Source organism: Hypoxylon fragiforme, assembly GCF_022984875.1.
Source record: "Hypoxylon fragiforme strain CBS 206.31 chromosome Unknown GGS25scaffold_5, whole genome shotgun sequence".
Taxonomy (NCBI): domain Eukaryota; kingdom Fungi; phylum Ascomycota; class Sordariomycetes; order Xylariales; family Hypoxylaceae; genus Hypoxylon; species Hypoxylon fragiforme.
This window is the reverse complement of record NW_026054760.1, coordinates 3,285,496-3,302,521: the sequence shown is the minus strand read 5'-3', so window position 1 is coordinate 3,302,521 and position 17,026 is coordinate 3,285,496. Positions and strand designations below refer to the sequence as shown.

At 46.9% G+C, this 17,026-nt stretch overlaps 5 protein-coding genes and 1 non-coding gene across 6 annotated transcripts; 3 read left to right on the top strand and 3 right to left on the bottom strand.

Moving 5' to 3' along the window:
* Positions 1–327: 327 nt before the first annotated feature.
* Positions 328–2,314, top strand: GGS25DRAFT_522165 (uncharacterized protein; the record flags this gene model as incomplete). The annotated part of the gene is made up of 3 exons (XM_049264172.1): positions 328–390; positions 457–630; positions 701–2,314. 3 exons carry the CDS (start codon positions 328–330, stop codon positions 2,312–2,314), a joined length of 1,851 nt encoding a protein of 616 aa, XP_049117129.1.
* A 1,515-nt stretch (positions 2,315–3,829) lies between these two features.
* Positions 3,830–4,551, top strand: GGS25DRAFT_492411 (uncharacterized protein; the record flags this gene model as incomplete). Its single annotated transcript, XM_049261191.1, has 2 exons — positions 3,830–4,355; positions 4,469–4,551. A coding segment is annotated over exon 1 (248 nt), but the record flags the coding sequence as incomplete, so codon positions are not given.
* A 4,856-nt stretch (positions 4,552–9,407) lies between these two features.
* GGS25DRAFT_298617 (uncharacterized protein) lies at positions 9,408–11,442 on the top strand. Its single transcript, XM_049257634.1, has one exon. It carries the CDS (start codon positions 9,688–9,690, stop codon positions 11,152–11,154), a length of 1,467 nt encoding a protein of 488 aa, XP_049117127.1. The 5' UTR covers positions 9,408–9,687; the 3' UTR covers positions 11,155–11,442.
* Positions 11,443–12,577: 1,135 nt separating this feature from the next.
* On the bottom strand, positions 12,578–14,466 carry GGS25DRAFT_492397 (uncharacterized protein). The gene is made up of 5 exons (XM_049261190.1): positions 14,072–14,466; positions 13,628–14,010; positions 13,225–13,565; positions 12,900–13,143; positions 12,578–12,831 (listed from the first exon to the last, which is right to left on the bottom strand). The coding sequence occupies exons 2-5, from the start codon at positions 13,898–13,900 to the stop codon at positions 12,781–12,783; spliced, it is 909 nt and encodes a 302-aa protein (XP_049117126.1). The 5' UTR covers positions 13,901–14,010; positions 14,072–14,466; the 3' UTR covers positions 12,578–12,780.
* A 597-nt stretch (positions 14,467–15,063) lies between these two features.
* GGS25DRAFT_t62 lies at positions 15,064–15,148 on the bottom strand. Its single transcript has one exon. It is a non-coding gene; the product is annotated as a tRNA-Thr (tRNA).
* An 801-nt stretch (positions 15,149–15,949) lies between these two features.
* On the bottom strand, positions 15,950–17,026 carry GGS25DRAFT_522160 (TAFII28-domain-containing protein; the record flags this gene model as incomplete). The annotated part of the gene is made up of 2 exons (XM_049264171.1): positions 15,950–16,312; positions 16,385–17,026. The coding sequence occupies 2 exons, from the start codon at positions 17,024–17,026 to the stop codon at positions 15,950–15,952; spliced, it is 1,005 nt and encodes a 334-aa protein (XP_049117125.1).

The window sequence follows — 17,026 nt, the reverse complement described above, 5'->3', positions numbered from 1 at the left end:
AAGAAAAAAAAAGGTTTCTGAAGTTGTTCTCGGGAAAAGCCGATTCACATCTTCTACTCTCTTTTCACACTTTTTAATAATAACCCAATTTCCATTTCCTTATTGTTTCTTGAACTTCTTGATTCTGCTACAAGAAAGACAGTATCTTTCTTCTTTCGGCAAGCCTTTCCTTTAGATATGCTACCATAATCCTTAATGTACCGAGTCGATCGCAAATTTGCTCTGTCGCTTGTCGCTTGTTGTGTGTGCGATCGTACAGACCAAGTTACGACAAAATTTCGACGTATCGCACAACTTGCGCCGTACCGACAAACGGCCTAATTTAATATGGAGGGAACACTGCTCGCACCCCCAGATCGGGGCACCATAATCGGAAGAGCCGTATGGAAGGTAATCGCTTTGCCGCTGCGATCCGCAACAGAATCAGAAAGATGGTATACTAAAATTTAAATGTAGCCTCGATACATCGTCATTGGCCCGCAAAGAGATGCATCCCAAACGAATCTCACCTTCTCCCAGGTTCTATCCGCCGCTCGAATCAAGGACCCCAGCGGTCGGTCATCCAAGTCGCAGCAACAAAAGGTTAACATCAATGCTGACGCCATATACCTTTCAATATACAAGACAAAGGTAAGGAGTCTCTGCAATATCGCAGGGTCTGATGTTGAAAATACTTACTTTGTGTGTGTGCGCGCTACAGGAGGACTGGGAACTCGTCCAGCAACATTCGATATCGTCCATAACTGAGTGTCAGGTTCAAATGGTCTCCCACCGAAAGCAAGGACCAGTGCTCCCCACCCTGGCTGTCCAGATATCACCCGATCCGACTACCGACAAGTTGCGAAAGCGCCGATCGAGTCGAACTGCCGGCCTGACTAGTACAAGGGATTCGGGTCCAACGACGTTATGGTTTCGCTTGGGAGATGATCGCACTTACACGCTAGAGGATTGGGCTCGTTACATACAGGCAATTATACCCGGGCAGCCTGAAGTTCCGAATCGGTATCCAATCAGTCCCATCAGCCCGACGTCGCCAACCTTTATTAATCCATTTGGTTCCACTAGCAATCGGGATGCGAGCGATTTCTATGCCGGGACGTCAAGTGGGAGTTCCTCCAGGACACGAACAAACGTGCCTGCTAAACCTGGTCATGCGTATGGATCCAGTCGAGATGCTGGTACAACTCGTGTCCCCGGGTCACCTAGCATACGCTCCCGTCGTAGCGATATCTCGTCGTCGCACGCTAGCTCGATGGTTCCTCCAAACACAGGTTATGCAGCGCAGCATTACACAACAGTCCATCCGTCCGATCTACCGTCGCCTGCAACCACACTTGGAGGAGAATATCACGACCAATTTATTGAAGGATGGACATCGGCACAAGGACGGTCGTCTACTCTGAGCTCTCCATCCAGGGCAAGAGAAAGCATCGCCTCTTCTCCGGGTCAGATGCTGACGAGTATCCACTCCGGTTCCCCTCCTGCGCCTAGAGAAACCATATTGGATCGAGCCTTTCATTTGCGATGTATTCCGGGCTCGGATCGGGAAGTTCCTGGTGAGGAAAAGCTCAGCTCTATGGCCAGATTTGAGGCATTAATGCGCGAGGCCGAAGAAAGGCAAAAGGTACTCGGCAAAGACAAACCAATTGCGACACAACCTCTGCAGAGTGCATGGGAAGTAGAGAGCGACGAAGACGCTGGCAAGGTTGACAGTGAAGCCGAAGAAGATGAGAGTGATGAAGATGCTTTTGAACAAGATATAGGGGGTGATGAGATTGGCCCCTCTGCGCAAAAGGCACTCCAATTCATAGCAAATCGGCATAGTTCCGGAAGACCACCATGGTCACAACAACAGAGTAGAACAGCACCAAACTACTACGAAGCAGGTGCGTCTATTCTTCGGCCTCATACCGCACATTCGAGACTAAGACCCGCGGCCCAGCGAACAAATAGCCAATCCCACATTTCCACAGCTGCGCTTGACATGACGCCTATGCCTGGTAGGGTACCGGAAGAGGGAGTAACTCGTCGCAATCATGAGAAGCGCCACTCGACATCGGACGTGAAACGGCTGAGCTTTAACGAGTTCACTAAGCGGTTGAGCGGCACCAGTAGCCTATTACTCGTCCAGACTAATGCAAGTGCGGGCAGCAGCCGGGGGAGTAGCGAAGTTGATGGAACATTGCAAACGACACCGCCAAGAGGTGCATTGAGTCCTAGAGGCGGCGCTCTATCACCGACCGAACGAGACGAACGCTGTCGATGGCGGGGTAGCGTTGGTGTATTCGGCGCCAACGAAGGCGGGTTCCTATAAACCTAGGCGCTCGTATTAATATGTATTCGATATCAAAGCCAGCTAGCTGAGGAGTCTGGCTCTCCCTCTCTGTATTTTTTGCCACCACGTTTTGCTTGTTACGACCCGTCACGAAGATCGCGCGCGTGTCAGCGATAGCACGGCGCCAGATGATTCCCGACTTTATGGAGCATGATTAGTCCCATGCATATTCGAGTGTTGAGTGGTTTTCGACGAATTGGAAGCACAGCACGAGACGAAATTTTTGTTGACAGGATTACCGAACGAGGAATCTGCCACCACGAGACCTTTTTTTTATTTCACTTCTTTTTATCTGATATCCATCCATATTTGGTCTTGAAGAGAGATGTTTGATCTTTTTCGAAGAAGAAAAAGCGATACCCTTGGGCATCATGAGAATATACATCACCCATTTATTTGTATTTATACATATCTATGTTTTAAAGTAGACTGCGCCACGTCCCATGCCCTATTGTCTACTAGATAATTTGTTGCGGTGTGACAGCTGTGCCTTGCCGGCACCCTATTTGTCTATCAACCCGGAATATTGGAGGCTTGCATATGCAACGAGTTCTAGGGCAAATCAAGGCGGTAATAGGGCTTTTTGTCTTCCTCGTGATACGTTTGTCCTAAAAATACCTACCTATCTACTTAGGTAGGCTTCCGCTTTGCAACATTCTAAGTTAGAGCCTGGAGTGTTTGTTAAAGGGTTGGTGGAGGAAGAAGGCAACTTGGAAGATCCTAGCCTAGTTGAGTTTATCTTCAATACAAAGCTCTAATAGCCATCATTGAATATTCCGGGTTTATTGGGTGAAATGATTGTACTAACCTAGTAGCTACCTTCCTAAAATGTAATCGAATTTCAAGGGTGTCGAAGTCCGTTTTATCCAGCATGATGGTGTCGCCCCCCAGATATCCTTTCCGGCCTACCTACTAGGTAGGCTGTCCGTGTAAGACGGAGGCACTACATACCTGTCCGCGTGTTGGATGGAGTGAAGTCGGGGGCCGGCGGTAGCCCACTCACGTTACATGGATGCCGGACTCTTGTGGTGTCGTTGACTTATTGAGTAACTGACTAGGTTAACTAGGTCTCAGGGTAGTGTTTCCTCTTTTACGGTTCCTCTGGCGAATAAATTTTCTTCACGGCTATACCTTCTACATGATATGTCTACTAACCTAGGCATGTATGCAAATCCTTCCCGTGAGCTTGAAGTCTTCGATGGTTCAAATGACGTTTTAATGCACATACCTACATATGTAACCTAGGTAGGATTAATTTCATCACATATATGTATGCTCTTGGCAGGCACTTACGTATGACAGCCAACTATTACATATAGTTATACCTACCTATGTAGGTATGCAGGCATTCAAACGACAAGCTGCGAATGAAGGCTAGATGCCTAATCACGTAGACATAGCTGCGTTTACCTGTGGTAAGGATGCTGTTTGTTGGCGGCTATTGCATGCTAGCTTCCTAACTAAGTGCTTACAAGTACATGTAGGTACCTATGCTGCATATGGCCCCCTATTTTAGGCGCATACCTACCTACTCATCGTGTTTTAATGGCACTCTTTCCGATACTAGCTTCAATGTTTCCATTATTTTTTCCTTTTTTCTTTCCTCCTTTTTCTTTATAAAAAAATCAGAACGCAATTATGCCCTGTACCTAGTGGTTTACTCTCATCCCTAGCCCCCAAACTATCACCAGCGACGAAGATCCTCGGCGATGGCGGAACCCCCTGAATTTCACGCCTCCTTAAATCTTTGGTCACACTATGACCTGGGGGCTCCGTTTGCCATTGTCCAGCCCGCAAACGAGAATGACATCGTCCTTGCGGTTCGGGAGGCCGTGGCAGCCTCCCACCCGTCCCAGCATCAGTCCATGGTCTTCCATCAGCCGGAGGGCGTTATCGTTGACTTGAGTCTGTACAGGGGGACTACGGGTGACGCAGCAAAAAGCCTATGTGGTGATAGTTAGGGGCGGTACGCTGATGAAGGAGCTGCAGACTGCGCTGCACCCGCATAGGCAGTTCGCAGGTACGGAGTACCTAGAGAAACGGGTGCGCGACTGGCTCCCTTACCTATACATAATCCACCCATACCTACCTACCTAGGTGGATAGATATTAACAAACCCAACCTTCCGAGCAGCTGTGGGAAACGACGGCACTGTCGGCGTGATCCCCACTAAATACCTCAACGGCGGCATTCAGCACGTAAACGCTTTTTTTTTTCACCGGCTTCGCGAGCGAGAACATCGCCGCCGCGAAGCTACTTAGTCGAGGTCTCGGAGACCCACGGCCCAGTTCCTACGCTTGGTGACAGAGCTGATTATCAGGGCAAGCCGATGGACAACGAGGACGGACGGCGCGTGTGCGTCTTCCCGCTGCACGGCTTCGACGGGGTATGCGGCGCCTTTGGGGGGGGGAGGTTATGAGTAATCGTGAGCATGGTTCCGCTGGCCACGTGATGGATCGCCCAGGCGCCCTCTGCCCTGCAGCAGGTCCTTCTTATCGCGCCGCAGGTCCTTCTGCTCTGCCGCCGCGCTTATCATCGACGCAGGCTCGCCGATCGCTGGTACCGTCCTCGTTTGATAGGATAGGCTTACGTGGTGATCGCCTTGACCCAAGAGCGACTTCAAGCCAGATCGGGCTGCCGGGGTGGGCTGGGACACCGACGCCGCCAACCGCGAGTTCGTCGCCGAAATGGACCGCAAGGCACAGGCTGTCATGCGCGAGGGGACGTCCGAAGAGGAGTCAGTCTCGTATGCCAGTACCACGTGGGTGGATCTGCTGGGGTATAGGTATAAATGTAAGGGGAGGGTGGAGAGGCTTAGGGATTTGAAGAGGAGGGTCGATTCTACGGGGGGTTTTCACGGGGTAGTTGTTGTGATAGGGAGGTAGGGAGGTATATATGGAGGTATCATACACTAAACTTGCTGCTATATAAAAGGACGGACGTTAGAGGCGGTATGCACGGCCGTCAATGGTCCTGGCTACAGGGTTGGCAGTAGAGATACACTTGATCTTCTTCTTTACCTAAGCCATACTTGGATGATTATAGAATCAGGCCCTACGGACAAGTATCTCACGTCTAAGGAATGGGTAGGTCGGTGTGTTTTGTGCCTCCATCTTGAGTATCCTGACGGGGCTGTCCTACTGTGATCTGAGGAAGTATGAGTAGCTATAACATGTAGGCAAATCATTACTTGAGCTCCGAATACTTTGGCAGGCAGGCTTCTTACCCCTACTGTACCTTCAACCATCATACCCAGTCACACAATACACTTAACATCTTCATGGTGAATTAGGGGACCAGGTTTCTATTGATGCTACCTAGTGTATCTCCGATAGTTTTCCTGGACCGACTCAGATATGGCGCCGTCAGTACCTGATACAACCTACTTTGGAAAAGTAGGCTCTATGAAAACAGGCGGTGGCGGTACGTGTACTCGGAGACCCCACCGTGCGCAGTCGTCTCCGTGGGTTTCGCGGTCCTCGCGAGTGAGGTTCGGACACTCGAGCGTGTGGGCGAAGCGGGAGTCGCAGGAGGTCTGCCAGCTGCAGTATGGTATGGCGTTGAGAGGACCGCGATCGCAGTAGTGGCAGAAGAACCACCAGGTAATTGCGTGACACATTTTGTTCTTTTCTTCTTGTTTCGTTTCTTGTCTTTCCTCTTTTTTTGGTGGATGATTCTTGAGGGTGTGGTTATCTATCCTGGTTGTGAGGTAAAAGAGCTGGGCTGGGTATGTTGGTCTGTCTGGTGGGCTCGTATGTGTACCATGAGGTATACATGTTATCGATGAGTTGCATTCTTTAAATATTAAAGATATAGCAAAATAGTAAGCTATGCCAACCTGAACAGTGTGTTTGGAAGGTCATTTGGCAGTTGGTGTTTGCCGATATTGACAACATGTGACACTATATTCTCTACACCATGTCTGGGAAACCTGGATTTTCAGGCACTGTCAGGAGTGTGGGAAGATGGAAATGATGTTAGGAGATATAAATCCATAATCCCCTAAGACATTATGAAATGTTCCAACCCCCATGGCCATTCGTGATGGAGATTCTCGCTTTGGCATTTACACTGAGCTATTGATACTGGATGTAAGTGTTTTACATCCGAGCAATCAGCCGTATAAAGATGGGCTATGCGTGATATTCATCTTCAACTATCCCATACCTACTGCACAACCAAGCCCAATGTCATTTTCCCTGGAGGAGTTCATAAGTCGAGGATAGAGAGAACTCCCGAGTATTGGATGTCTTGATCCAAACTTGGAAGATATTTCTCGAACCACCTCGTTCCTTGTTGAATGTCTATCTAGGTAGCTAGTAATCTTGGCTATTTTCTACGTATAAACGTGTAAGTAATTCTATACTTGAATGTACATACTTCTGCTATTAGCGTAGTGATACTTTCTAGCATTCCATATGAAGAATCAGGGTATGATAGATATATGGGTAGGTGGTTACTCGGCTCATTGAAGTGACTTAGATGCTAGTGAAAATAATAGTACAGTTTGGATGATGTAACTGATGTAACTGATGTAACTGATGTAACTGATGTAACTGAAGAGTGTGAACTAGATGAACACGGTGGATATATCAAAAGGTGTGCTATTTATAAATGTGCCAAGGTACTGTAACGAGTCCAACGACCCACTGAACTACCTAGTGCAGGTAGGCGGCGATCAGCCTCTGTTCGCTAGTCCAGCCCTGAAGATGCTTATTTAATGGAACCTCCCCGCAACCACACATGGGTGGGTTAGTTCAAGTTTCAGCTGCAGAATCTAGGTACTACTATGCACTATATTAGGTATGCGTAGGTACTAGAGGCACTGTAAAGAATGCGGCCCGTCTCGAGTTCCTGGTTTCAGATAAGCAACCTTGAAGGTAGCATCGAACTGTAAATGTTTAAGTTTCAAAAATAAAGGTATATACGTACCCTAGGCATCAACAGTACATATAGGTATTGAGATAAATCAAGGTAATGCATGGAGATGAATAGACGGAGCTTAACGTATCTATGGATGCCAAATTATTTATTCATATATGCACTGGAGTAGCAATAAGTACCTAATACTCTTTGCAATCAAAGAAAAGCAACTGACCACCCGCAATATCAAGGTTGCTGACCTACCTAGGTTAGTAGGTAGATACATAAATAACACTGGGTTAGTGTACGGGTACTGTGCTTTCTATGTAGTCCGATGACGTAAATGCTAAGTATATCTGTTAGCTACGTGGAAGTACTTGGGTATCTACATATAAGATGGTGGCAGGTACGCCAGAGAGGAAAGTGCAAATCACTATGGTCATATATTTAAGAACATTTCAATAGCAAAATCTAATCCTTAGATTTTATCCTTTTAATATACAGGTCCACCCATATTTATCTGGTAACCCCCCACCAGAAGAGCTATGGTGATAGCCTTATTTTTAATTTTTAGTTTTTTTTAATAATTGAGACCTTTATTATTTTTAAAGTTATTTTGATCCTTTTATTAATTAAAACGTTATTATTAATTAAAAACTTTATTTTAAAAATCAACGTTTATTTAAAAAGTCGTTTATTCTAAAAGCCGTTTATTAAAAAGTCATTTAATTAAAAAGTCCACAATCAATTTATTTAAATCAAAAAGTCCAAAAACCGTTTATTTAATTTAAAAAACCCACAGTTTACTAGCCATTATAACTCATTTTATTACCTCTCATATAAGATGTATTATATTTTATTTATCCGATTAACCCCTTACTCTAAAAAACCACATTTTTAACACCTTATCGCTATTCCAATATAGCGTCACCTATTTTTAATACTTATTAAATAACTATATAATTCAAAAACGTCTATATCAAAACTTATTAACACTATTAAAACAAAGCCTAGAAATGTCTGGGATAAGCACTATTATCCCCCCCTAATAAATAATGGCAAATACGCCAAAAAAGAAAATACAAATCACTATAATCATATATTTAAGAACATTTCAATAGCAAAATCTGATCCTTAAATCTTATCCTTTTAATATATAGGTCCACCCACATTTATCTATATAGTGTAGATAACTGGTATCATACTACTAGGTAGGTAGTAAGTACCTAATAGCCACAGGAAACATTTGAAATGTTGACGAATCCTAAGGGCTCGTGCGCTAAACTCCCAGTGTGTACTAGAACTATTTCTAGTGTATAAAAAGTAGTATGGGGCATAGTACAGCGCCTGTAGCTACTAAACTGAAGTAGAAAGTTACTACATAACTTGAAGTATGTACTACTAGAAACCCCGTAGAAAACCCCCACCATACAGAATTACGGTTGCTTCCCCACAAGGCCCCTCGTCGTTAAATTTCCCCACCTATTTCTGCCCCTCCTTGGAACAGCAACAACGACCACCATTCACCACCATTCGTACCCAGCACATAATTACTATTATTTTATCGCTAGCACAAAGTATCTTTCTCTACAAATCCATCCACCGATTCCATCCACCGATATCATCCACCGATATCATCCACCCACCCTAATCCATCCACTGATCCGTCATCATCTAGGTGTGGTACAGGAACCATTATATACGCCTTAACTTATTCCAATTCCCATTGCCATCTTCATCATCATCTTAGAACCCATTACTATTCAACTTAAAGCCCAACAATCTAACCGCCTGGATTGAATCCTTTCGCTCCCACTTCTGGCGATAGACACCGACCTAATACGACGTCAAAATTGAAGACTGTCGCCGACCAAAAGAGCTTCGTTAGGTATCTTGAAGTCGACGACCCTTGGAAATACCTTACTTGGCTGGGCGCCTGGATAACCGGCCGTACGTACTTCACGGGCGCCTGACATTTCACCTTCACTTTTCAATCTCATTTCCCACCTTGGGTTCTCATTTCAAACCTCATATACCGAACAATATATTACAAGTGGCTGATCACTTCAATACCTTAGGTAGTTTAACGCCACTATCTATTTCCCGAGGTACTTGTCCCCAGTACCTCGAATTCTATTTCTGCCTCAGGGACCGTGCGAGGACCTAGTACTAGGCACTCACATATCTACCTACATACAGGTAGTCATCGTGCGGCTTATCTTCTTCTTCTGCCCTTTCCTTACCTACCGCCTTGTCACTTGAACTGGCGACTAGGTCTTGATATCCAAATTTTATCATCATCGTATGAACAGCCCTATATCCCCCAACCTCAAGCCTATTTACTACCTAAAGTTTGGCCTTGAGCGGTGCTGAAACCCGCGAAGCCACCATCGATCACTAACTCGGACAATAGGTCGAAATTCACATCTAAGTATAATCGCACCATTCAATTCAGAAACAAGGTGGTAAAATCCCCTTGCGAATATAAAATGGTGAAGATTACGGCAAAAAACGGTGGTCCTGGTACCCGCTCTCGCAACAGAGACATCATCGTTCGCCAGGATAATAGAAACGAGGGCGGCAAGCTGCGAGGATCGGAAAGAATCAACTCGCTGGATACTGAGATGACATCCGAGAGTATTGAAGACATGCCACAGCAAACTGAGACAGCTTCCACAGCTCCCACAGCAACAGGAACAAATACGAGTGCTGCAACATCTAATTCAGGACGGGTGACACGCTCTATGACTGGATCACGCCCACAGCCGATCAACAATCCGCAACCGCAGCCCGATGAAGTTCCGACTAAAATAATCAGGACTAATTGCTACCGACTCAGAGAACGGCGCCTGGCAACACTTAGGGGTTACAAGCCCTCCCCTACTTTGACTCTTATCTCCGATGGTGGGCCTGGGGGTAAACCCTACAAAGTGGAGATACGGGAGCGTACCACAAGCGATGAGAGCAGTGCAGACAGTGAGATGAGGGATCAGGATCAGCCCCTCGTCACGCCGCCACTGGAGGGTCACTCTAGAAAGCACCCGTTGACTGGCCAGCTTCGAGTGCCTGCTCTTATTGACGATGGCCAGTCTACGATAGACGATACTGTGTACACGGAGGACGCAGAGCCGCCCAAGAAACGATTTAGAATAGTTGACAAGAAGGATAAGAAGGGCAAGGCGAAAGTTCGCACCTTATACCTTCGTCGCTCGCCACGCTTCGTGAAGCCACTCACAGAGTTCCACAAATATCCATTTTTACCCGAGGAACTCAAAATCATGATATGGGAGGCAGCAATCGAGCCTCGCGTGGTGTATATCTGTAATCGAGCTGCAGCATCATGGGGTGGTCTACATTTTGGAGTACAAAACAAGATGCCTGCTTGGTTTGCCACATGTCACACATCTGCGTGGGTCGCACGGCTGCATTATCAGAAGATGTTTGCCCTCCAAACGCAATTCAATATCGTCTGGAACCAGAGGACAATCCAAGATGTCAGTCCCAACAACGACATCGTACTTTTTGAGCCCTGCCATAGTGGATGCCGCGGATGCCACTGTGCTCGACACCAGTATACCGCTGCTGATCGTGCGGCAGTCCGTTATCTAGCTATTCAAACGGAGTCGCCGAACTTGACTGCGGCAACAGAACCATGCTGGCAGTCTGTCACTCGATCATGGCCCAACGTAGAGACCCTCTATCTAATGCGGCTTGCAATCAAAGGTCTCGATAAGCGCGATAAGGCTATGATTCGCGTGAAAAAGAATGATCTTGAGACTACGCTTCTGAATCGGTTTGAGGAATGGAAGAAGGACGCAGGGGCGGACGTCAAGATCCGCAACATAGAGTTTGTCGCTGTGGTACAGAAAGAAGGACCGATCTTGAAGCCGAAAGATCGTTACCAGTCAGTCCATGACCGACTAACAGGGCTTCCGGAGGATATAATCCTCGGTTGATGCTTCAAAATACGTCAAATTAATCATATTTGAACTTCAGCCAGACCTTCGACGAAACAACAATTCTGTGACCTGAACTCTCGGATTCCGTATGTCCTTCTTGCTAGCATTTGCCTGCTTAAGGTTGATACAATAATAAAATTTAAGGATCATGACGAAATTTCCGGTATCTCTCAATATGGCTGGATACCTAAGGCACCTTAGTATCTACCTGTCGCCCGGCAGCTTAAAACATCCATTGCAACTTAGCTTGGTTATCTTTTAGGTAACTACGCTGTTTAATGATGTCTGGCCCTCTAGTGCTTCACACTAACGGCAACTTACCTAGAAAAATCAAGTTCTAGATACATTGCTGAAATTAATTCGAGGATTATTTTATATAATCAAACCCTTTTTACTACCTCGCCCGTTTCTCGTGTGTACGGGCATGCCTTCAACACTTGAATCCCAACAAACCCCAGTTTCTCTTGTCCCCAACCCATATTTATAACCTTATCAGAAGAGGCTATTTCTTGTGTATATAACAACTGAGCCTCGAATAATGCAAAGAGGAATCCATATGGGTGTGGTTGAAGATGCCTGACAACCTGACACGGAGGCGATCACAAGTTTGCAAGCTAATACGCAATTCTGGTATGGGTAACGAATCTCATTGGTGCCATGGCTCAAAAGGTGAGGAGATACACTCGCTGAAGGGATGAAACCACGACATTTCTCGAGTTAATCGTCAAATGAGAGGATATCTAGTGGCACACAGTCAACACTAAGTCAGCTGTGGCTAGATTTCATACTTATATCGGATTTGGGCAACAGAGGAAGGATAATGAAGGCAGGTAGTATACTGACTGCCTTAGGCATGCGTCAACAGCCTGATATTTGGCAGCAAACTTGGTATTTTGTTCTTCAAACCTGAGTTTGCCGATTTTCGATAGGCACCTAGGTAGCTTGACTCTTGTCTGCCTATTTTGCTATAGGTTGATTCGATACTACCATAGGAAAGTCAGATTCATAATAAACCACATCCAAATAACCTTATAGATATCTTACCTGTGACATGATTATCTGTAGATATATTTCTATCATATGTATTCTTCGGTGTGTGATCTATAGTCCCTTAGGTAGGTATCCAGCTGGATTAGGGATTATACAAACTCAACCTAGTATACACGTAGGAAACCAGCACAAAACACATTCGACATAGGTAGTAGCAAACTTATCTATAGATGGATGCCGTCAGTCAGAGCGGAAGGATACTACGATCCAGGAGCATTTTGATAACTATTAGGTAGGTACAGCATGTCAGTTGAGTTGGCCGACAGACTAAAAGAAGAAAGATTAGGCCGAGAATTCACGATCTTCACCTGCAGACACTTAGTTGCCATGGGAGGATCATGAAGGATACCGGATGAAGAGTGTAAAGATGGGATTGATTATACATTATTGAGACAGGGCTACCTAGGCATCATTCATTACCTACCTAGTATTTATACTTTGTAGTATTCCATACCAGAACACGATCGCTCAGAAGTCTACCTACCTATCCCACGAGGTTAACTAATGCGATCTTTCAATTTTTGTTTTTCTCTTTTTTAATTTTCCTCTTCCATTTCCTCAACGCCCCCGCTACTACCCAAGTCTTGCGCCAGCGTCTTCTGTTCCAGGGTTCTTCCCTAGCGGCTTATGGTGTCAGATAGGTACCTATCTATCCCACTCATTCACGCTCTTGGGGGGGGCGAGGTGCTTACTGTCTGATCCCTCCGAGCGCTGACGCTATCACCACCATCACCGCCACACTTCTTGGCCTTGGCTTGCGACGACGGCGACGACGATGTTAGTACGGGCGCGTTGGCGTCATCGGCAGCATCGGATCTGGCTCCTTGCCATGCCGGTGGCGGGGGCGGGCTTGCGGGCTTGGCAGCTTCTTTGCGAGCCTGCCGTTGCCGGCTGACTTCGACGCAGGCGCGGACGAAGAGGACGAAGTGGATTAGGCTTTTTAAGGGTAGGATTTGGGGTTAGCTACCGAGTTGGAGGAGAAAAGAGGGGGAGGGGGAGAAAAGAAAAGAAACCCACGACAAAGCCGACGCCAGAAAACACGCGGCAACCGACTTCGCGAACCACGCGTACCCGTCATGGTCGACGTAGCTGGAGTCCGGGGGAGTGCCATCATCGCCGCCATCCGGGTTCCCGCCGGCGCCCCCGTTGTCGTTGCTGCCGGCGGGGTCGTTGTAGTACTCGCTCCACCGCCACACGTCGCTCGTGTAGGCGATGATCAGCCCGGACATGGCGAAGCCGCCGGAGGCGAGCACGAGCTCGAGGCCGAGGGACACGGCGGGACGCCCGGCCTCGGACTTGCTGCGCCGCACGCACATGGCGATGAATTGGCCGCTGTTGTAGAGGAGGGTTGCTGCCGCCTGTGCTTGGGTTAGTGACTAGGTAGGTAGGTAGGGAGGTTAGGTTAGGTTGGGCAGGGTACCAGCGCGAGCCCCATAATGGGATACGAGTTAAACCCCGGGGGCGCGGCGAACCCGACGGCAGACACGAAGACCAGGGCGACGGCGACGATGGCCGATACCACCCGCAGCGCGAACTTGGCCGTGCTCCACGTCGCGTGGTGGGGTGACCGCCACGACGGCTGTCCTTCTCCCCCCTCCATCGCGCGGCTCCTGCTGGTGAGTGCGGGCTGAGTGAATCTGTGGAAGGCAGAGACGCGCGCGTTGTTTGGAAGATTACCGGTGGGCGCTGACATGGTGATGATGTGTTGGGGGTACTAGGTACCCAGCCAAAATGTATTTTCTTTCGAGTTTGCTGGATTTTAGATAACTGTTCAGATTCTCCCAGGTCTGAACGAATGAGTGCCTGGAGTAGGTAAGTAAGGTGTAGAAGACTAAGTAGGCATATATATAATAGCTAAGCTTACTGTATAGTCACGATATTCGATCGATTTATATCCTCAACTGACATATACTCATTATTTATTAAGAGGTCCCGATGGTAGTAGGTATGTATATCATCACAGCCTTAATACGAGAATCCCCCAAAAAATCATCATCAACTCGCCAGCTGTGAGCGCAAAGCAGGACATAAGCTTTTATTCATGGGGTTGCGAGATATCCATGTTCCCCATAACTAACACCCAAATAGATCATCCAACCCCGAACTGATTGGTGACATTTTCCATGTCCACTCAACGATTTAAGAAGCATACATAACCCCCCTGGTAGAACTAGTTAGGCTGCCGGAATTCGGCAACGCTGACTTGACTTGTTTTTCGTTGTAATCACGGCTGCAAGGCGGGTTTACCCCCAACCCAACTGCATAGATGCCCTGACAGTAAGTGAGTGGTGAACTATATATTGTACATTCTAGGTATGTAGGTAGACATAAGACAAACTAACCAACCAGCTGAACAAACGGCTCGACAGCTTAACAACAATGGATTAAACGGTGAAGTTGCGGACTTCGGGATGTTGTTATTAGGCAGCAAAACAATCATACCGTGAAATTTTACATAATGCATACCTACCTACCTAGGTAATAAATAATATGTGTTCTTCGCTCCAGTTCTAGCAGCTGTCTAGGTAACTAGGTAGATGGGAACTCGGGTGTCGGCATCGAATAGGGCGATCAATCATATGGGGAGGCATCTAGAGAGATAAATAGGGGGAGAGGGTTGCATGTCTATTGGACAGACAAAAAGAAGCAAGTACGGAGAGATGGCTGGCATTAAGGAAACTGCAATGCACACACATAACTAATATATACGTGCACGCATGCATCCATCGAGTAAAAAGCAAAAGAAACAAATCCAAATCCAAATCCAAATCCAAACTCGAAAAAGAAAGAAGACCAACTCCACAATAGTATCGACGAAGAATGAAGAATAGGAATTACAAAAAGTAAGCATTTAAATGCCCCCACACCGGATTGAACGATGGACCTCGACATAAACTTGCAGGGATACAAGTGTCGCGCTCTACCACTGAGCTATAAGGGCAATAGATGGTTGCAAAAATGAGTGCAAGAAAGCTCTAAGTAGGTAGCTTTGGTATCACGTGAATGACTAATTCCACCGGCCTGACTTTAGTAGATTACGTACACACAACTTGAAGTATTAAAGGGTACTTTCTAGTAATGGAGATGTATAATCTCAATCTGAGATTCCTTTTATTCTTTTCATGGCTTTTTTTTTTATAAAAAAGGCAGTCAATTTTAAACAGAGCATACAATGGATAGACTAGTTTCAAATTAATCAAGAATCCTTGCCATTGACTACTTGAAAAACACCCCCCTCTCCCCCGGAAGCCATTCGGTATTGGTAGTCGTAGATTTTCCTCGTAGTGACTACCTACACCGATAAGGCCACGATATCGCGATAATCAGGTCGTAGCCGTGCTCTTCCCTTTTTCGAACGGCTATCGAGCTCCATCTTGCTTCCATCTACCTGGTAGAAACCCTATAGATGAATCCATTCCACCCTCTCGCCATAGAAACATATACTGACTGCTACGGCAGTCTATAGGCTAAACGGCATAGTTCGGTGTTGTGTTGTTCCCAGACTAAAAATGGGTGTTGTAGTCCATGATTTACGCCGGAGATCGCGGTAGGTATTCGCGTGGATTTAAGTCCCATGTGCGCCAACGAGACCGGGTAGGTCAAACTTCGTAGCAACATATCATAGTTGTATCTTGTGTGATAATCGAGGTCTTCCTTCTTCATGAGTGCTAGTACGCAGCGCGCGTTTTTTTTCCATGGATGTTTGTCATGGAATTGGTTGATATGTTTTGAAAGGCGTCATTCATTTGAATATGCGGCGTCCTCCGGCTCTGACTGCAAAACGCTCGGTTCCGTTTTGCGTCTGCTGGTTCCAAACTAGCAGGCTTCCCAACGCTCCGCCATTTTCAGAAGCAGCCTTGCGGCGTCGGTATGCTTCTCGAAGGTGCTCGGGTCGCAAGGGAGCATGTCGACGATATTTTGACATTTCGCTCGTAGGTTCGAGTTTGTCGTCGGGCAAATCAGTTTGACTCTCTCCCAGTTTGATCCATTCGTCTTGAACATCGCGCGCGGCCTCGATCACATCGCCAAGATACATTTTGCAGACAACCTGCATCATCTGGTGAACGTTGACGGGGCATGACTGGGATGTGACGCTGTTGATGTGCTGCGTAGAACGTTAGCCATTTAATAATACCAAGAATGGGATTTCAGCAGAAAACTAGATATCATTGCTTACTCTTTTCACGTCGGCATTCTTGAGAGTTTGACGATGCCAAACCTCATATCGATTGAATTGTGGACCATCCATAAGAGTTTTTAGATATGCCAAAAGCTCCTTCTCCGTCTCCATTTGCTCCTTCGTTCGGACCACAGATGTGCTGGCCATGTTCTCGGGTATCTCAAACTCTTCTTCTTTCCTATCCTCTGCTTCCGCATCTTTACCGGCATTGTTGCCACTAATATTGCTCAACACCGTGGGGGCGCGGCCTCCAGCGACACTTGGCGATCCATCACGCATGGCTTCAGCAGCTGCTTCGTTCGCGCGCTCTGCTTTGGACTTCCGACCACGCTTCTTCTTCGTAGGAGCAGCGCTCACCTGGCTTCCACTGACTAGGCTCATGGTGTCGATACTTGGGGATCGTCGGTAAGAGGGAGAGAAGGTTTGTGTCTCTGATTCGTCGGGCGGAAAAGAAGTCTGTCTGAGAGGGTGGGCTGATCCGATAGAGGTTAAGGACATCACAGATGCTTTGCGGCGTTTGATGGAATGTGGTGGTCCTGCAAGATCGGCAGCGGTAGAGACGCGTTTCTTGGACGGCAGCGGCGCGCTAGAATAGGGTGGAGAGCCAGCAGGCGAGTAGGCACGCGGAGGAGACGCCAT